Source organism: Nelumbo nucifera, chromosome 4 (genome assembly GCF_055504915.1).
Source record: "Nelumbo nucifera cultivar China Antique chromosome 4, China Antique-T2T, whole genome shotgun sequence".
Classification (NCBI taxonomy): domain Eukaryota; kingdom Viridiplantae; phylum Streptophyta; class Magnoliopsida; order Proteales; family Nelumbonaceae; genus Nelumbo; species Nelumbo nucifera.
In genome coordinates, this window is record NC_142652.1 from 32,886,249 (window position 1) to 32,906,364 (window position 20,116).

The 20,116-nt window shown below is 40.1% G+C and overlaps 2 protein-coding genes and 1 non-coding gene across 3 annotated transcripts; 1 reads left to right on the forward strand and 2 right to left on the reverse strand.

The window, feature by feature from the left end:
- The first annotated feature begins 1,713 nt into the window (after positions 1-1,713).
- Positions 1,714-6,531, forward strand: LOC104609967 (uncharacterized). The gene is made up of 7 exons (XM_010276419.3): positions 1,714-2,276; positions 3,005-3,246; positions 3,367-3,489; positions 3,572-3,688; positions 3,820-4,002; positions 4,156-4,297; positions 6,093-6,531. Exons 1-7 carry the CDS (start codon positions 1,793-1,795, stop codon positions 6,263-6,265), a joined length of 1,464 nt encoding a protein of 487 aa, XP_010274721.1. The 5' UTR covers positions 1,714-1,792; the 3' UTR covers positions 6,266-6,531.
- Positions 6,516-6,616, reverse strand: LOC148792141 (U6 spliceosomal RNA). The gene has a single exon (XR_016072946.1). It is a non-coding gene; the product is annotated as a U6 spliceosomal RNA (small nuclear RNA).
- Positions 6,617-11,945: 5,329 nt separating this feature from the next.
- Positions 11,946-15,944, reverse strand: LOC104609968 (GDP-L-galactose phosphorylase 1-like). Its single transcript, XM_010276420.3, has 5 exons — positions 15,401-15,944; positions 14,880-15,307; positions 14,581-14,766; positions 14,190-14,450; positions 11,946-12,710 (listed from the first exon to the last, which is right to left on the reverse strand). Exons 1-5 carry the CDS (start codon positions 15,504-15,506, stop codon positions 12,369-12,371), a joined length of 1,323 nt encoding a protein of 440 aa, XP_010274722.1. The 5' UTR covers positions 15,507-15,944; the 3' UTR covers positions 11,946-12,368.
- Between the last annotated feature and the right edge of the window lie 4,172 nt (positions 15,945-20,116).

Consider the following 20,116-nt stretch of genomic DNA (forward strand, 5'->3'; position numbering starts at 1 on the left):
AAATCTATGATAAACCTGCAAGCTGCAACAAAGTCATGGACTATGTGTTGACTTCTTGAATTCAAATTTTCTCATTTGGGCTTAGGTGTTATTTCAATTATTCTGTGTTTACATATGCTGCCTTATGTAGGCAAGTTTAGTTTGGCATAAGTATTTGTATATAGTTTATGGTGAATGTATGAAGATTAAGGTTGATAAATTGTCTGTAATTACATTCCAGAATTTCAATAAGTTAAATATCATGTGAATTGTATGGACCACACCCTGCATTTGTTGGATGTTTTCAGACTTCTAAAATGATGAAACCACCCTACAGTCATCCAACAATCTAGGAAGCTAAATATCATGTGAATAGTATGGACATGGATGCATATCTTTTATGCAAGAAATTGAAATTACATCTGCCATAAAATTGGCGCATAGAAAGGTCAGGTCTGTGTAATTACTTGGTAGCATCGTGAAATGTGCTTGTAAAATAGTTAATTAATCTAATCAGAAATTTACAACTGGAAGACAAACTTCTTTCTACTTAGCCTTTATCCTTTTTTTTTTCTCACAAAAGATTTTGTACTCTTTTCACTTGTACTTTAGCCTTTATCATTTTGGTTAAGTAATGCCCAAGAGCTTTATTTATAGTTAGATTTATTCTTTTTTAATTACGTATAAAGTTCGACATGCCCATCAGCCCATGTGACAATGTGCTCATGCTAAGTGAAACCTTAACCTTGAACTAAAGACACTAATAAAAGAGAGAGAGAACCAAAGCAACAAGAGCTTGTTGGCTTATTAGCGTGAAGCCTAACATGCCAGACCCAACTTCTAAAAAAGCTTAATAAGGCTAAGTCAGTCTATGTTAATTATTTATAGTCAAGGTTCAAAGTATCGATTGATTGATACATATCGTGCCGATGGTTTTCTGATACACCCTTCCAAGGGTTGTATTGGGTCAGCCACTGGTTCAGAGGGTAGCTGGGCCTTAAACCAATTCCTCTGAACCGGTTCCAAAAAAAAAACAAAAATGTAAAACCTAAAAGAAACTATCGATACAGCCTGATATGCCTCTACCGGCGTATCAATATTTTGAGCCTTGTTTATAATCAATTTGGCATATGGCAAAGATGATTATGTAGAGAGAGAGAGAGAAAATTCTACTTGTACAAGCATGGAATGATGGAAATGTTAAAACAATAAGGCAAACTAGAGAGAAAAACACAAAAGGTTGCAAAAAAAATCATGTCCACCTTTAATTATTTTCTCACAAAACAAACATAGGAAAATGAATTTTCTCATTATTTTTCCTTGTATAACCAAATAATGGAAAATAAAATTTACACACTTTCTCATCTCATCCCATCCCACTTTGTCCACAAACCAAACGAAGCAGCATAATTGGATTTAAATTTGGCTCAAAATTGCATTTAGACCAAATCGAATTGGAACTTTTCACAAAGCCAAATAAGTCGTGAATAACTTGATTCGTATCCACCCCTATTCCTCACTATCGTTGTTATCTGTGTGAATAACAAATAAATATCAGCCTTTTGTCTCGTCTTTCACCACCCACTCCTTGCTCTGCCTGCTGATCATATAAATAAAATATTAAATATGTTGAATCGCGATATTTTTTTTGTCCTCTCGATTTTTTTAGTTTACCATTTTACCCTTACACTGGTTGGCACCTGGAACTCTGGTGCTGGCTTAAAAACAGAGAGACGTTTGGGCCATTTATTACTCCCTCCGAATTTTCAGAAATTTCTGCTGTTCTGATCTCTCCTGAAGGTTCTGCTCGTCCATGGCATCAACGTCAACATGGAGATGGTCATGGAAGACAACGAGCGACTCTTCTTTCACGGTCTCGTCTTCTCGCACCTCTTCCATCTTCTCATTCTCTATTCGCAGAAGAAAGAGAGGAAGAACCCATTACGCCAAATTCTCTCTAGACCACTCTTCTTCTTCTTCTTCTTCTTCTTTAAAAGAGTGGAATCTTGAAATTCCTGCCACTACTGTTGCAAAGGAAGTCAAGAGAAAAGCTTCCCAGTTGGGCGGACTGGCTGAAGGAACCATTTTATTGCCCGTGGATGAAGAATTGCCCTCGAAATTCAAAAAACCAGTTAGAGTTGAGCCGAAGGTTAAGATTGTGAGTAGTTTGGGTAGGAAATTAATCCATAAAGGTTTAAAATTGTTGTTCGGAAAAAGACCCTTTTGGCGGAGGATCTTATTTGCACCCAGGAAGGTCAGGAGCATCGTTTTACTTAATATTATCACCATTGTATATGGTATGTTTCTCCTCTTCCCTTATCTCTATCTTATTTATCCTTTGATAGTGCTATTATGTTTAGAATTTGGATGGTAATCGTCTCTGTTGTAGTTGGTTCAATATGGGTCATCGTAATCAGTAGTATTTTTGGTGGAATTTGATGGAAAAAACCACCCAACTTGGCTGCTTATTTCATTCTGTAGGGTCGTAGTTACCCGGTCTCCATATCTGGATTTAGTTCACTTCAAGGTTCAATGTTGGCCTACTGAGAACAAATTGCCTAATTTTGCCTTGAATTGCTTAATTTTATGTTAATTTGCTGCGTTTTTAGAATTTGTTTTGTTGGTTGTTTTCTTTATTATCTCCTGGTAATGAAAAAATGGTCTTAATAATATGAACTGAATGGGGATGATTAGGATTTGTACCTTTGCGAGTTATCAGGTGACAAGGTTAGATTTGAGGTATCTAGTACGTGCTGTGTTGCCGTGGGTGGCAAAGTAGTCAACTACAAGTTCTCTTACCTGCATACATGGCATATCTAGTAGATATGGAACTTTTCAAAAAGATTCTAGAGGAATTGGGTTGCTCTTGAAGTTTTCAGTTTTGCTGGAACTTGTATTTCAATCCCACTGATCTGTGTCTTTATTACAACTAGCAAAGTTTCATTATCATAATACATTTGTAATTAAGTTTTTGTATAATCCATCTTACAATCTTTCTTTGATTCGTATTGATCTCATGTTTCAGCGAGTGAAGTTCTAGTGTTGAAAGATGCTGAAGCGATCATGGATCCAGCAGCCTTTACAGTTGTGCGATTTGCTGTTTCAGCAATCCCATTTTTACCATTTGTTTTACGGTCACGAGATGATGTTCAGACCCGGACTGCAGGGATGGAGTTGGGATTCTGGGTCAGTTTGGGCTACTTTATGCAAGCCCTTGGGCTACTTACATCTGATGTTGGGCGTGCATCATTTCTTTCTTTGTTCACAGTAAGTTACTTAGTTCAGATTATCTGAATGTCATGCACTTTTGATGTATCATTAAGTAATTTATTGCTCTCTAGGGAAAGAAAGAGCATGTTTTAAAACTATTCTGGGTGATTTGAGCAGGTAATTGTTGTACCACTGCTAGATGGCATGCTAGGAGCAACAGTGCCAGCCCGAACCTGGTTTGGAGCTCTAATGTCCGTCTTGGGGTTGACAATGCTGGAATCAAGTGGATCTCCTCCCTGTGTATGTATTGCATGACCCATTGCCAATTCTTTAATATTGGTGGCAGTTCAAAAGCTTACCAGTTTATGTTAATCTATTTCAGGTTGGGGATCTTTTGAACTTTTTGAGTGCAGTATTTTTTGGGATCCACATGCTGAGAACAGAGCATATCTCACGAAGTACAAAGAAGGAAAATTTTTTACCACTCCTTGGATATGAGGTTAGTTTCCTCAGAATGGTGAATTATTCCCATAAGGTTCCTCTACAAATTTCCATGTATAAATTTTGGATTCTATAGTTTATCAGGCATTGGTTTCATGCATGGTTTGACATCTCTGTGTTTTAATTCAGGTATGTGTCGTTGCTTTACTGTCAACAATGTGGTATTTTATAGGAGGCTGGTTTAGTGGCATGCAAGAATGGGACCCAGCATCCTGGACGTGGACAATGGTGTGGGATTCGATAGTTACTTTTCCATGGATACCTGCACTCTATACAGGAGTATTTTCAACTGGGGTATGCTTATGGATAGAGGTATAACTTTTTCAGTTCAACTATAGATTGTAGAACAGAACTGTTTGATTTAAACATTCATGTCTCCCCTCTTTTAAAATTAACAGAACTTTGTACAAACAACTAGTATCTTTTTCTATTATTTTTAATGGGGCTTAAAATTTGGTTGTATAGATGGCTGCAATGCGTGACATATCAGCAACAGAAACTGCCATTGTTTATGGTTTGGAACCAGTATGGGGTGCCGGTTTTGCTTGGTTTCTACTTGGTGAGAGGTGGGGTGTTGTTGGATGGATTGGTGCTGCCCTTATACTTGGTAAGATGACATGACCTCTTATCTTGCTGATTTTATTTGTTGTATAATCTTAAGTTTTTTTTAGGAAACTTAACCATTGAAATTACCAATGATTTAAAAGGCACGCCTCAGCCACGCCTAGGCATAGAGACAAGGTGCATTTTAGGGTATGTGCCTCGCCCAGGTCCTAGACTCCTAGGCGCACGCCTAGTGTGCCTTGCGCCTCATCCCAGGTGTGCGCGCTTGGTGAACCCCCTATTTGCTAATGTTGTTCATTCATTCCCGGGTATGTGCCTCGCCTAGGTCCTAGACTCCTAGGCGCACGCCTAGTGTGCCTTGCGCCTCATCCCAGGTGTGCGCGCTTGGTGAACCCCCTATTTGCTAATGTTGTTCATTCATTCCAGGGTATGTGCCTCGCCCAGGTCCTAGACTCCTAGGCGCACGCCTAGTGTGCCTTGCGCCTCATCCTAGGTGTGCGCGCTTGGTGAACCCCCTATTTGCTAATGTTGTTCATTCATTCCTTCTAATAAAATATCTTCTTAAAAGGCAATTAAAGTTATAAAATCATTATTTTTTATGTGAGAAAATAAGAATTTAAGACCCTAACATGGACTTATTCAGGCTTGCCTCGAGGGGCATGGTACAAAGGCAACTTGTAGAATCAAGAATGCAATATGTTTTACATCACATTAGCTACTTGAAGTAATGCAACTAAGGAAGAAAAAGAGATTGTGGGTTTTATATGCTTGAAAATGCTTTATATATTTGCTTTTATTTTTAAATTTTCATTTGAATATGCTTTACACGTTGTGCTTATGTATTTTAATTTTAGATAATAGGTTTTTAAATTATTTATTTTAAAATTTAAGTTTATATTTTTTATTAATGTTATGTTTATTATTTTTGATTTTTTTTGCATTTTTTTTTGAATTTTCTGACTTTTTTTTTTGAATTTTTAGCTTTTTTTTTTTGTAATTTTGCACCTTGCTTCAAAAAGGTGTGTGCCTCACGTTACGCCTTGCGCTTTTAAAACACTGTAAATGACAAATAATTTGTTGATGCCACCAAATCTTCTCTTGAACATCAAGAAAGACTAATCATTTATGCGGACTTTGAAAGAAAAGAAAAACCCCCTCAATAATTCATGAACTATTTCATTAATCTATTGGATGAAATCAAGAAATGGTAGTTCAAAATTTCAAAGTACTAAGCTTTGAGGAGGACCATTTAATGATTAAACAAATAAACATTGCAATAAAGTAATCAATCTATTGTCTTGAAATGACTCTTATTTTTCTACTTGGATAGGTTACCTTACAATGATCCTAGAGACTTGAGAGTGTAGAAAATAAAGGCATAATTTCAATACATTAGCCAAACCAATACGTGCAGGTTACTGTTAAACTGATTAATATCAGCAACTATAAGATAACTGAACATGAGTTTTCCTATAATCTTCTGGTTTCCAGCAAGAGCTGGGGGCTACCTGATTGTTTTGATTTTTTGAGGGATGTTGGGGTCTTGTCTTCATGTAGATGAATAGATGGATTAACAGATAGCCCAGATGAATAGATAGATTAACATATATCCCTTACATGTGATAAGTGATAACTATCTCATTCCCAGAGCATTGTCATTATTAACCTGTTTTCTAGGGTTTATATTGCAATCTGCATCCTGGCAGCACCACAGGTGTTCAGTTATCTCACTCTTTCCACTTATATGGTCACTTGTTTTTTCTCTATCTAAAACTGACAATTTTGTGTCTGTAAACTGAAAATGTTTTAACTATATTTTCGGCCTTGGTTCATTGTAGTTGGAAGCTTAACAGTTCAGATCATGGGGTCATCTCCCAGTGAATCTAGTGAAGACCAAGAGAATATCAGGCGAAGTGATCACCTATTGGTTTCGGATAAAAGAAATGGGTTTTCCACGTCACCAGTTGTTGTTAGCACCCGAAAGAATGTTTCAGATATATTGAAGAAGTAAGCCGTTTCTCTGTCTGTAATCTATGTATATCCTTCCTGTCATTTCATATATTATAACGTAGTTCTTTTGTAATACAAAAGGTATATTATTAGGGGATTCTGAAGGCTTTTTGCCCTTCTCATACATGTATATATATATATATATATATATATATATATATATATATATATATATATATTTTAATCCCACATTAATATATGCTTCAACATATGAGAAATGTACCCATTAAAAGAGCCTTGAAATTTTATATTAAAATCCATTCAATATTTGTCAATTTGTGAGTCATCCTTGTGCAAGTGCCATGTTAACTTCTCTCTGCTCCAATTTTATCAAATGTATTTGAATGAAGAGGATATGCCCCTTTCAGCAAGTAAACAATGGATCCATTTTGAACCACAAACAAAAAACGGTTTGACTATGATACTGGAAAAATTTACAACCAATCAACCGGTGTCATGAAAGTAGTAACATCAGGGTGGTTGGTCAATGCTCTTCTGCTCTTCTGATATTATACCTTTCCGGCATCATAGGTTCCCAAACCCGAGCCTGGACCAATTCAACCCTCAATTTATAAGGGTTGGGCTTCAAATTTTTATACTTGAGCTGGGTTTGGGCCCAAAAGTTCAGGTTTTTAATTTTTTTGGGTTGGCTTGGATCTAGCCCTTGGGAATTCTGAACCCAGCCTGAGCATAATCCGATCTTATCCCAACCAAAGCCTAGCTTAATTATGGGGGTGTTCTGTGGTGTAAATGAGAAATTGGTGGTGTGGACTGGTCCACACCACACCCTGTGGTAGGGACGAATCCACACCATACGACAGTCCACAACTGTTCTTAACTGTGAACAAACCATGTGAACTAGACCAATCCACACCCACAGTGGCGTTTTGTAGCGTGGTGTGGATTAGTCCGCATCATACTTTTTTGATTTCATGTATCTCATATACATTTTATGAATGATATACATAGTTAATTATGAATATCTAATTTTTGCATTTTATATGATAAATATTTTAAAAAAATGCATCAATGAATTAATATTAACCAATAAATCATGGTTTTCAAAACTGGGTTGGACCAAATGGTTGGATCGAAAAAATTGGGAACCGGTTAGGTGGTCGGTTATGCTTTTCTCTAAAATCATAAATTTGCAAAAAAAAAAATGTTGATTTGGTCAGCCAACTGCTGACCCGGGTGGTTGAACTGTTTGACCCAGGAACCGGACCCCTAACCGGTTCGTTCTCTGGGTCTATTTTAAAAACCTTGCAATAAAAATTAATTTTTTTATAAAACAATAGTAAAATAATAAAAAATTAAAAAATATATTTTAAATATTTAAAAATATTATTTTATTGATAAAAACATTAAAAATTTATAAAAATAAAAAATTAAGTAAAATAATATTTTAGATCATACAGTTGAAATGCAACTACAGGAATTTCAGAGATAAAATTGAAGGTATATCTTTGTGTATCTGTAGTCTGTCTTAGATTATACAGCCTCTAACCCCTGTTCGAAGCATGTGATAAAAAATAAACTGTAGACGGGACGTATCTACGAATTTTTCCTGTTGACGATATATTGGGGTGTGGACGGGACCTGTCCACAATATATTGGGGTTTGGCATGGACCGATCCCACCCACACCTAGTCGAATGGGACCAAATCCCATGGTTTCGGTCCCATCCATAAGATATACGTGGTGCCGAACACTGCCTATATACATGTATATGTGTATATATAGACACATATTTGCGTGCATGTATATATCAATTTTTAGTGTGTGCTAATTGACCAATTCGAGCCTAGTCTAAGCCTGAACCAAATCCAAAGTGCATCAAATTTTAATGTGGACTGGGCTCCAGTTGAATAGCTTGGATTTGACCTCAGGCTCAAGCTTTAGGCCCTGTAAGGGGATAGATTATACTAAAGTATTGCCGTGGACTAGCCGCAATAGGACTACAGGCTCCACGGTTGTTAGTAGTGTTTGTTCAAGGAGGACCATAAACTATTTCTGCAGAGGCCAGTTGTGGACACTCTTCACACTTAGACCTCAATTGCAGATACTCTTCTTGGGATGCAAGACAAAGTAAATAAAGCAAGCCATGGTCGAGGGAGCAAATAACTAAAAAGGTTGTTTGTATGGCAAATCTTGTCTCCCTTGAGACGACACGTGGTAGGAGTCTACGGGTGTGGGAATCAGGATGAACATGCTCTTGCATCGTAGCCCATGTGTGTCCTTATTAGAACATACCTAGGGACCAGAGCCCTTAACCACCCAAGGAATGTTCTAGAATTCTTGATCCTTGCCCATGCACGAAGTGAGTCCTTCATCTACAAATAGTTGGGTTCATGATGTGAAAGGGGGTTATTTGTCAAGTCATTGATATTTCCGGAGTCATTTTGTTTTGTCTCCAATGACTTAATCTAGAGTTACCTAGAGCTGCTTCAGCTCAGTTGAGCATTCTAGCCCTAGCATCATTTCGACCTTTATTCCTTGATAGTTCTATTCTCATCTTCCCAATCCAGTCTTATCTTTGATGCCTTGTTTTTTCCAGCATCCTACACTCTACTTCTAGAATTTGGACCATTTTCGCATTTTTATACCTACAGGTCCAATTCTTAGGGTTGGGCCTAAGTTGAGCTAAAACCCGGCCAAGCCCACTTGACTTGTGCTCCTACATGTACATAGAATAAAACTGGAAGAGCCAAACTGGACTACACTATAGTAGTTGAACCCAATCATACAAACTAGATTGGGCTGGTATGGGAATTCAAGGTGTATATTTGGGATTGGGTGCAATATATGGTAAGGTTTTAAATATCAATATGCTCGATACGCTGGTAGGGGTGTATCGGGCAATATCAATACTTTTTTTTTATTTTTTTTTTCAAAATCTGTTCAGGGGGCGGTTTAAGGTTCCTTCACCCCTGAACCAGTCAGAACCCTGAAACACCCTCTGTAGGGGCGTATCGGGGTGCTCCTGATATGATATGTATCAATCGATGGGCCGATACATGTCAATTTTTTGAACCTTGATATATGGGCTATGCTTGATCATCAAGCGAGTGAGAGAATTAGACATGCAAGCAAAAAAATCATAAAAAAAATGTCAATATGAGTTGAATTATGCATTAATCAAATAATCATCATTGCATACAATTCATTGTAGATAGTCAATTGAATCAGACGAATTAATCCAAAACAAACAGAACCATTGATAACGGTTCAAACAGGATAAGGAGTGTTGGTTTGGCTACACTAAACATTCATTAGTTGAAGGAGCAACACTAGCTTAATGGCACCCTTACCAGACCCAACATTGGTACTGCATGTGACTACCTGCTTATAGGGGTGTCAATGGTATTCGAAAATCGATTTTGAATTCAAGATTCGATATAATTGAGTCAAATTTGAATAATTGAAATATTTAATCGGTCAAATTCAGATATGACTTGATTCGATTCGATATATATCTAAATTCAATTGAATATTATTTTTTATATATAATAACTAATTTATATATTTATATACTTTATATAAATAAAATATTTATTTTATATATTTATTAATTATGTAAAATAATTAATTGGTCGAATTCAAAATGAATCGAATATTCAAATATTTAATCGAATTCGAATATTAATTTTCAATATCCGTTAGATATTGAATCGAGTTCAGATATCAAATTTTCTAATTGAATTTGAATTCGGATATTGCTTGATTCAATTCGAATTCAATCTGTTTACACCCTTACCCGCTTAGTTATCCTTAGTCACAACATCAACCAAAATATTATAAATTAATTACAATTTATGTTAAAATATAAAAACAATAAATAAATAAATATATATCCCAAAATCCCCAAACACTTGAAAACCCAAAACCCCAACCAAAATGGAAGCTTAAGATGAAACATCATTCACAAGAGAAACCAAAATCCCCAACACTCAAAAACCTAAAACCCCAACTGAAAACCCTCACAGATCAAAACTCCAAACACACACGCGAAGACAAATAATTCCAAAAAAAATAACAATTGGATGACTTGCCAATGCAAAAAAAAAAAAAAAAAAAAACTCTAATCAAAGCCTCAAACTGAAGAAAAAAAAAAACCCTAATCCCAAACAACGATCAACAGGTCGGGATGGTGAGGAAGAAAAATAGAACAAAGAAAAAGTGCGGAACTCTAGAGAAAATGCACAAACAACACTACAACATGTTGAAATTCCATTTACCGTAAAATGAATGTTCCATCCATACTTTCCTTTTTCACTTCTAAGGTTTTATGCTTCTTTCAAATTGACTCCTCTAAGGTTTAAACTTTAAGGTTATGTATGGTTTGAAGAAAAAGGTAGGAAAAGGGAAAGAAAGATAGAAAAACCAACAGGGAAACTAAATATACCCTAAAGTAGTATGATTTTTCCACTCCTAGTTCAGGCTGTTGAACCAATCACAAAGTCCCACGTTAGTCATAAAATGCTTAGGACCCACAATAAAAATTATGTATTTTATGAGTGGTGTCCTTTCAAGAGCCTGCCAAACAGTTATTGTGTTCAATAATCCTATTTCAATTTAAGGTGGTATAGCAAATATTAAAAAAAAAAAAAAAAAAAATCGGCTTTAAGATACGTGTCAAAACACATTTGAAAAAAACCAATAACAAGTGGAAAGTTTGAGAAAAACTTCAATAAGCAAACTTTGGGTAAATTTCAAACATACACCATGATATTACATTTAAAGACTCAAATAGATAAGAGTGGTAAAAAAAAAATACATATAAAATCTAATATATATATTATATGTATTGGGACCCGTACCAATGATACAATAATGGGCCTATAGGCCAATCTTTCTAATATTTCAGTTGGTTATTTGATGTGCGTCTCGTTCCTCCGGATTAAATAAGAATTCATCTATCAAAAATACAGTTTTCGCTTATCAAGTAAATTTTTGTATTAAATAAGAATTTCTTGGTCTTTCCTCCATCTCTTGGGGAGTGTGGATTAATGTTAAGCCCATGGGCTTCAAAAAAAAAATAAAAAAATAAAAATAAATTTTTATATTTAATTTATCTTCAAAAACAAGAATATTTTTTGATAAACTGTTTATTAACAACTAAGAACCATTAGATATCACATCAGCAAATTTAACATTGGGAGAAGTGTTAAAATAAAGCTTTCCCCAATGATTGATGTAACATGACACCATTTATTAAATAAACAGAAATTATACCAAATACCACCTAAATATGAGATCAAGCATCTGTTTGGCATTGATGTCATTGCTCCAGAAAATGGTGATACATCAACACCACCTTAGAAAAAACAGTACTCAACAAATGTCTATTTGTCTAGAACTGCCAACAAAAACGTTAGGTACTAATGCATAGACTTTCTATAATGAGTACCAGTACTGAAAACAGATAACTGATACCAATCAGAAAGTATTGTTGCTCAGAAAGGCAGCAACGTATCCAAAGTTCCAAACAAAAAAAATCCCTGTTTCTGGTATCTGCAGCATCGATGCTAAACGTGTACCAAATCTAGCCCAAATTTATCACGTAAAAAGAGCAAAGTTATATTCCAATAACAATAAAAGGAGAGGGGGCGGTGGCTTGGTCTTGGGTGGCTCTGATACACTTGACAGTGACTAATAACTGCGATAATCACGGAGATATCTTTCTGGCTTTTAATCGCTCTTTTTTTTTTATTTCTTTCTCTCCTTCACAAATCTACACTTTCGATATTTTTTAAGAGAAAATATCAAAACTCTAAACAATTGGAACAAACTGCCAATTATTTGCAACCGGATAACTGGTTACAAACTGGTGCATGTACAAGGATTACTGCAAATACAAACACAACTATTAATCAAGAGTGCCCTCTTGCAGTTGCAGACCCATACTACCACTGCATGGATCATCAACCGCTTGTTTTATTTAATGGAGACCAAGCAAAAGATGCCTTTGACTACACAAACCTTTAAAATATACTAAAAGCTCACTGCAGCACCAAACAAGTATTGGGGTAAAGTGGGTTGGGGGTTGGCCCTAGAGCCTCAAATATATACAAAAACCATTAAAATAGACCAAGCATAAAGCATCACTGCAGCACCAGACAATCCTGGGGAAAATGTGGAGTGGGGGTTGGCCCTGGAGCCTCAAATGGAGCTTCTTCCTGCTCCTCGTTTCCAACATTGGCCACCTCCACACAAGCCTCTTGCAACCCTGCAGCTTCCAATATGTAAGCCTTCACCTCTTCAAACCTCTCCTTTGAGAGAGAGACCTCAGCCAGGAGCCTCCAAGCATAGTCCTCTGATGCATCTTCATAATCTTTCCTCCTCTTCAACACCATGTGCCCGCTTATCTCCCACACTGCAGGGTTTACTTGGGTGTCTAGAAGCTCCTGGTTCACTTCTCCAAGTGCCTGCTTCTCTGCATAACACTATTCAAACATTGGCAGCAGTCGATTAGTTTTTTCATTTGTTAATGCAAGCATCTAGATTGTAATCACAGTTTAACAAAATTCCTGTGACTTGACTGAGTGAACACAGCAGCTGGTTAGGAAGAGTTTGAAGAATTCTGACTAGAAACAGTGAAACCTACCTGCTTATATATTTTAAGTGTTGTCTTTCTCCTTTTTCTTTGGTTACAAGTTGTCTTCTTCTTCAATGAAGATAAGAATTAAGACGAAACACTAATATAATACTCGATGAAAATCACATGTTGTAATCTTATTTTGTTTTATTTTTCACGTAAACACTGATCAGATCTAATGTATAGAGAGCAATTAGATTAAAAATACATTATATATTTGACATTATTCAAATCATGGACCATTTGGTCAATTATAGTGTCTCATTTCAGGATAATTAGGTAAGATGTAACAATATTACCATGTTTTATATGATTAAAAAAGAACAAGTAGAACAGGGATGATTTCCCACAATGTGGCCTAACTTTTTTGAGGCAAGCTGTAAGGTGATGCTAACCTCATTTATGTGGGTCATATGTTTCTACTTTCTAGCCACACCCTAACATTTTTTTTTTCAGAAATGGTGGGCTTTCTATCAGTAGAAGAAAAGGATAAAGGCTGCTGAGGGAGAGGCTTCCTAAACAGCCGATTACAATAAAGCAGTAATAGTACTTTCAGAAGGAAAAGCCTTACAATACAAAGTCTATCGACAAAATACTACTCCAATGGCTAGAGAAAAGGATAAACTTGAAACCCTTAGGCTATGTTTGGTTTGAAGAAAAATATAGGGAAAGGAAGGGAAAGGTAGGGAAACCTTTACAAACCTTGTATTGGTTTCCCTGTCTTTCCCTTCCTTTCCCTGCCTTTTCCTTCAAACCAAACATAGCCTTAAAGAGTGTTGGCTGATGCAAGCTTTTCACTATTTGTTAACCTAAAAATCAACCGAAACTTTGGTCTTTGACCAGGGTTCAGTGATCAAATTGTTTTACAGGTGCAGTTGCTGGACTGCAATCCATGTAAGAGATAGACTACAACCGGATGATCTAGCTCCATGAACACAAGAAGCAACTTACACTGAACCTCTTAGGTAATACTGTAATATTAACTATAATCATTCTTTTTCTATGTTTTTTTTTTTTTTTGATCAGTAGACTTTCTTGTTCTGTCTTAAATGATTATAAAACTATGACATTATGCAAAAGGATTATTACACTGATCTAATGATTTTGTAGAGAAGTCTTCAGTGCACGTAAACATTCCAAATTTTCCTGGGGGTAGTCATATTAATGAATCATTCAGAATATGTAGATATAACCCAACATAGCTTCATAATCTGTGCTAATTAGTTAGATACAACAAAGATATCTGCAGCCTCAAGTAAAGTAATTGCAAAATGAGCCGCCAATTTAAGATTGCATCTGAAGCGGAGTTTGGGTAGCAACAAATTACCTGAGGGAAAAGGAAGACCCGCTTGCCACAATCAGAGATGAGAATATTGTATGGAATGTTGTTATCTTGGAGGCAGATGCAAGAACTAGCGACAGCATCAGACAGATCTTTCATTGTTTTTCCACCCTCAAAAACCAGTCCCCTAACTGGATAGTTCAACAGTTTGGACACTATCACCCCATTATCTGGTACATTCTTCACCGTGATAATTTTCTGAGTTGGGACCTTCTCGACCGGGAAGGGAACCGACAGGTAATATGCCTGTGGCAATGGAATAAATTGTCGATTGTACACATAAATTGAACCAATCTGAACAACTACTGCTAATAAAGACAACAGGTAGGAATTTCTGTGAAACAAGATCATGCAATCAACCGTAGTAGTTATCTACCTGGAAATGGAGGTGATTGATGGTGGCAAAGGCACCCAAGCTGTTGTAGCCCAGCCGGAAGAATGGATTTGCTGCTTCATCTGCCATATGAAGAGCAAGCAAGAAGCTTTCATGGTCAATCCTCTGAGGCAAGCAATCGAGGACACGGGGAATCAGAAGTACATGTCCATACTCAATGGGGCTAACCTGAAAACCAGATGGAACAAATATCAAATCAAACAGAGCGATTTCACAACTAATTGTCTTACAGATTCTACCACCATCAGAGATGAAATAATCTGAAATCGAATTGGGCATACATTAATGGCAATGACGCTGGGAGACTTGGAATTCTGGCCGACAGGCGCATTGGGAAAATACTTAGTCTCATCGTCCTCACCCTCCTCGAACCTGAAGAGTACCTCTTCTTGGCCCACCTTAGTGAAATTGAACTTCTTCTCATCAAAGGGCTGGAGGACCCGGTCGACACGGAACTCGGTTGGCCGTTTCTTCAGGTGACGACCTTCGTTGAGCTGCGCAATGAAACCATAATCCCCAGGAATAACCTTGGTCTCACAGGTCGTCACGTCGTAGCGGAAGAGGCCTTGGCTCATCCGGTTCTCCCACTGCCCCAGCAGCAAATCGTTGAGGAAACAAACCTGGTTGCTCTCCTCGGATTGGACTGCTCCCTCGCCTTTGATCGAATCGCTGCCATCTCTTTTGAAAGCGTAGAGAGGAAGTTTCGACACTGAACAATTAACGAAGACCCATTTCAAAATTTCTAAAATTTCTATGCAATTGAGAGATCAAACATGGAACCAGAGAAGGGTCTTAGCCTTACCGGGTACGCAACACTTGCCGAGGCAATTCCGGCCGCAACCGAGTGCTTCAGGGCTTTCTTCCTGGAAGTTAGAGACGACGGTGGGGACCCTTTTAATGGTCAACATCGTGGACAAAAAACCAGTTGGTTTCTCGGACAAACAAGGTCACGACGACGTGAATATCGGAAAAAAGTTAGGTAGGTCAGTGGCTGTTATTAGCCCCCCTATTCGACCCGAACGGAAAAGGTGGAAAAGGGGAGATGGGTTAGGGGGAAGGAGGGGAAGAGACCACCACCGCCGGCGAGGAAGAGGAGATCGGAGGGGCTTCCGCCTTCGGAGGGTAGAGCACCCCTACCACCGTGAGGGGAAGGAATTCTCTTCTCTACAAGAAAGTTCTGAAATTGGTCCACTTGAGATGGATTCTCCTCGTGGTGGAGATTCCACCCGACGGCTCCAAGTATAGCCGTGATGACTCAACTCGAATTCCTTCCTCTCGTTCCTCTCCGCTCGTTCTCTCTCGCACTCAGGCGCTCAGACGCTCTCCCGCTTTCTGTTTTTTGCTTGGCCTAAGGAGAAGAGGAAGGCCTTTATAGGATACCGAAAATATCGATACCGTATATTTATACGCATTCAAACACGTATCGTCGGAATAAAATAGTATATTAGAGGCGTACTACCATGTGGGAACCGAGGTGGGATCTGCTCCTCACATAGCGCCTCACAACGATCCCACCGTGTATTGAGGTCGGTGTAAGGCGCCATGAGGAAGGAGCAGACCCGGTGTCGTGGGAACTCTCATTCTATTCTCCGTGAGATACCCTTTTAAGCTGCCATGTGTCTAAGTAGAGAAGATCGGGACCCATTGTTTGAATAGAAAATTGAAATTTTTAGATGCGGAATTGATGGTTGATCTAGATCTCGTCTCTGGAGCGACACGTGGCAATTGAATTTGAATGGAGGAGATCTCATCTCATTGTAACAACGATGGATGTCTCCCATTGCAGTATTGCTCTAATATAAAACGTGTAGTAATAGTTCGAAGGCGAACTTCGACCAGAGACAAAAGAGAATCTTGAGGACAATATCTTAACACGTTTAAGTTGGTTACAGTCACACATTATTACGGATCCGATAATGATACGGAAAAGATATAATATAAAAAACGGAGAAATACGGAGACACACAATGCACAATTCTTAATTCCAGCCCCCCGGTAAACTAGCCCTCTCCCCCTATAAACCACAATTCACGGTCAGAATGCATTCTCCTGTACTTGGGGCCTAGTAAATTCTGAGCTGGGCTGATTGGTACTTCTTCGTATCATATTTTTTGCATCATAGGTTTTCCCATTATTAAGTGTGGGAAGATGTTTTCAATGCACGGATGTGATTTACTGTAAGATTAGTATGAGGTGCGGTCCGTGGAGGCTGGATCTGCTCCTCACACCTACGTCCTACCATGCATTAGGAACATCTCCCTTACTTATTAGTTATTATTCACGGGAGATGTTCTTAATGCACAGTGGCGCCTATTTGTGAGGAATAGATCCAATTTCGCGCTCTGTGAAGAATAAATCCAATTACGAGGAGGCGGGATTTGTTCCTCACACTTGGGCGCCTCACATGCACATCCACCGTGCATTGGGAACATTTCTAGTGAATAATAACTTAAAAGTACGAGAAATGTCCCCAATGCATGGTAAGATGTGCGTGTGAGGCACCCTCTTTGAGGAGTAGATCCGGTCTCATTTTCAAGGAAATCAACAATTAAATTAAAGGGTAAATTTCTTAAACTACCCTTATGGTTTAGCTAATTGACTAAATGTACCCTTACTATTTGAAAATTGAGTGATGCTGCTTTTATTGTTCCTGACAATTGTCTAAGTCTTATCAGTGCCTTTAAACATGGATGGAAAGTCTAAAATGTCCGCTTTACCCTTTAACTCAAATATTTGATTGATTAACAAAGTTACCTTTTTATCCCTTGTACCTACGGGTTCACTTAGCTTGGATGAGTGGCCATCGATCTCTGCTCGCTACAGCTGCCGCTAATCTTTGCTTAAAGGAAACATTACATGATCAGCTGCCGCCGGTTGTTGATGGTGATGAAGGAAGATTTGGCCCAACCTCGTAATCACTCAACACGTGGCAAAGGCAACAACTCGGCACAACAGCGCACCCAAGGCGCGAGCACCGAAGGGAGGAACCAACAGTCCGAACTCCCTACCAGTAGTCCGAATTCCCTACTAGGGGCCCGAACTCCCTACAAGGAGCCCAAACTCTCCCTTAGGCCCCGAGCCTCACACAAGGCAACAACCCGAACTGGCCCGCCCCATTGCAGTTTGGGACACTCCCCTATCCAAACTCAAGACTTCACCTCGCTCACCACCCCAGCACTTCGCCTCCAGGATACCGAACTGAACAAACGTACCATAACTAACACCGAGGAGGTCCGTATCCAAGGGCGGCGCACCTGACGTGGGATCTGACGCTTGAGAGCCGCACTTCAACGGCCACCTGCCACCGTCATCGCCAGCCGCAGAGACGGCTCCGACAAAGAGAGCAGTGGCGGTTCTGTCTAGCAGAGGGGATGACATCCGAACTGGCAGGAGCTCAGAAGTAATCATACCCGATCTGACAGAAGCTTAGAAGTGAGTGCGCGAGGTGGTTAGAAAAGGCTCCCTACCCCCCAAGAACGAGGTATGTGAATTTTGCACCATCTGGTTTTATCTTGCCTTTGAGAGAGTTCTAACTTGAGCTTCGGAGCAATCACACCGAGTTCCCCCCGGAGCTTCCTCATCTTCTCCATTTCAGTTTCCCTGTAGCTCCGTTCAGAGGCAAGGTCATTGATAGCTAGGACCGGCCGGATTGCGCTCCATCAATTGGCGCCGTCTGTGGGAAAGCTTCTAAAAGCCTCCCTTTAAAACTCTCATAACCTCTTCTTTTTTTTTTCTCCAAAACCTTAACACTCATGGCTTCTTCCAGCAATGTCGGACGTGGCACAGAGATGAACGCCACCGGGGAACAACTCCAAGTCCCCGTAGTGTGCATCGAACAGTTCACCATCCCCCTCCCGGTGGATGGGATCCCCAGCTTGAATGCGCCACAAACAGTGGCGCCCGTAAACCTTCCTGCCATGAACGTCCCCTTTCCACTCCCTATCGAAACAACTTTTGCTGAACCAACTGCTGTCCCCCTGGCGACCCGCCAGAACCAGTTTGACGATCTGATGCAATGCATGCGGGCAATGCAAGCCCAAATGCAACAATTCCAACAGCATCAACTCCAGCAGCACCAAGTACTACACCACCTCTCTCAACATCACTATCAACAGCAGTTCCCCCAACTACCCCCGAACCAGTCACTGCTTCCACCCCGGCACCCTGCTCCGAAGCCGGTTAAGGCCTCCCCTCAGGGTGGACGCCCTCACCGAGGAGAAGCCTCCCAACTCCAGAACCCCCCTAACAGCCAGGCTTCATCCCCAGGCCGAAGGGAAAGGAAAACCACCCCCGCCTCGCAGCTCGCAGGCGGGTCGGGAACTTCGCCCACAAAGTCAGCACCTTGGCACTCCAAGCCTGAGTTCCCGCTCACAGAGAACCGATTCAGCGCCCTAGCAGCAGACTACCAACATTCCGGGCCCATCGAGCTCGGCAACACAGAGGCCAGCAGCGCCAGTACCAGGCCCACTCGACAATGAAGGCGCCGGGGAAGTTGCCGAACTGCCACCCGTGTCCTGCCCGAGCTCAGAGGTAGGGAAGAGACGAGCTCGGATGAGGTAAAAGCCGCCCCAATTCTCTTAGTTCCCTCCCCCCTCGCATCAGAACTCCTAGTAGTCCCCATGCCCAGAGACTTCAAGCTCCCACCTTTGGACAAGTATGATGGGTCCTTTGACCCCAACGACCACGTCGATGCTTTCCAGTCCCAAATGCACCTCGCTAGGGCCAGTGAATCGTCCATGTGCGTGGCCTTCACCACCACCTTCAGGGGGGTGGCCCGCACCTGGTACAGGAACCTAGCCCCCGGGTCAATAAGAAGCTAGACCTAGTTCGTGCAGGTCTTCACCGCACACTTCGTTACCAGCAAGCGGTGCCCCAAAGCCGAGGAAAGCATCTTTGGAGTAGTCCAGAAAGAAGGAGAATCCATCCGGGGCTACATCAAGCGGTTCAATGAAGCGTGCCTGCAGATACTGCGATTAGACCCCGCGGTACAGCTCGCGGCGGCCAAGAGAGGAGTAACGCACAAGGAGTTCAAATGGCACATGGTAGCCAGCCAGCCCGCGACCGTGGCCGAATTCCTCAAGCTCGCGGACAAGTTCATGAGAACAGAGGAAGAGATCAACCAAAGGACCGAAGGCGGGGTCGAGAAAAGGAAAAGAGAAGGTGAGCCCTCCAACCAAGGTGACAGGAGAAACCTGGCCCGAGAGGCGAAGCCAAGCCAGCCATCCCGAGCTCCCTTAGCAGTTCGGACAGATTACACACCGTTAAACACGAGGCGGACCGAAATCTTGATGACAATCAAAGACGCCCCATACGTAAAGTGGTCGCCTCGCCTAAAGGGGAATCCAAACGAGAGAAATAAAAATTTGTACTGTAGTTTTCATAGAGATCACGGTCATAGTATCGAACAGTGTAATAATCTCCGGGACGAGATAGAGTGACTCATCCGTCGCGGGTACTTGAGAAATTTTGTACAGCATAATAATAATAGTAACAATAAGGCAGGTCGGCAAGGGGAGCA

Bases quoted from the DNA above. Each gene is read 5' to 3' on its own strand.
- LOC104609967 (XM_010276419.3), top strand. From the start codon at position 1,793: ATGGCATCAACGTCAACATGGAGATGGTCATGGAAGACAACGAGCGAC. The intron at 3,247-3,366 runs GTAAGTTACTTA...TGATTTGAGCAG, and splicing joins CATTTCTTTCTTTGTTCACA to GTAATTGTTGTACCACTGCT. The intron at 3,490-3,571 runs GTATGTATTGCA...AATCTATTTCAG, and splicing joins CAAGTGGATCTCCTCCCTGT to GTTGGGGATCTTTTGAACTT.
- LOC104609968 (XM_010276420.3), bottom strand. From the start codon at position 15,506: ATGTTGACCATTAAAAGGGTCCCCACCGTCGTCTCTAACTTCCAGGAA. The intron at 14,767-14,879 runs GTATGCCCAATT...TCTGGTTTTCAG, and splicing joins CCAGCGTCATTGCCATTAAT to GTTAGCCCCATTGAGTATGG. The intron at 12,711-14,189 runs GTAATTTGTTGC...ATGTTTGAATAG, and splicing joins GGGTCTTCCTTTTCCCTCAG to TGTTATGCAGAGAAGCAGGC.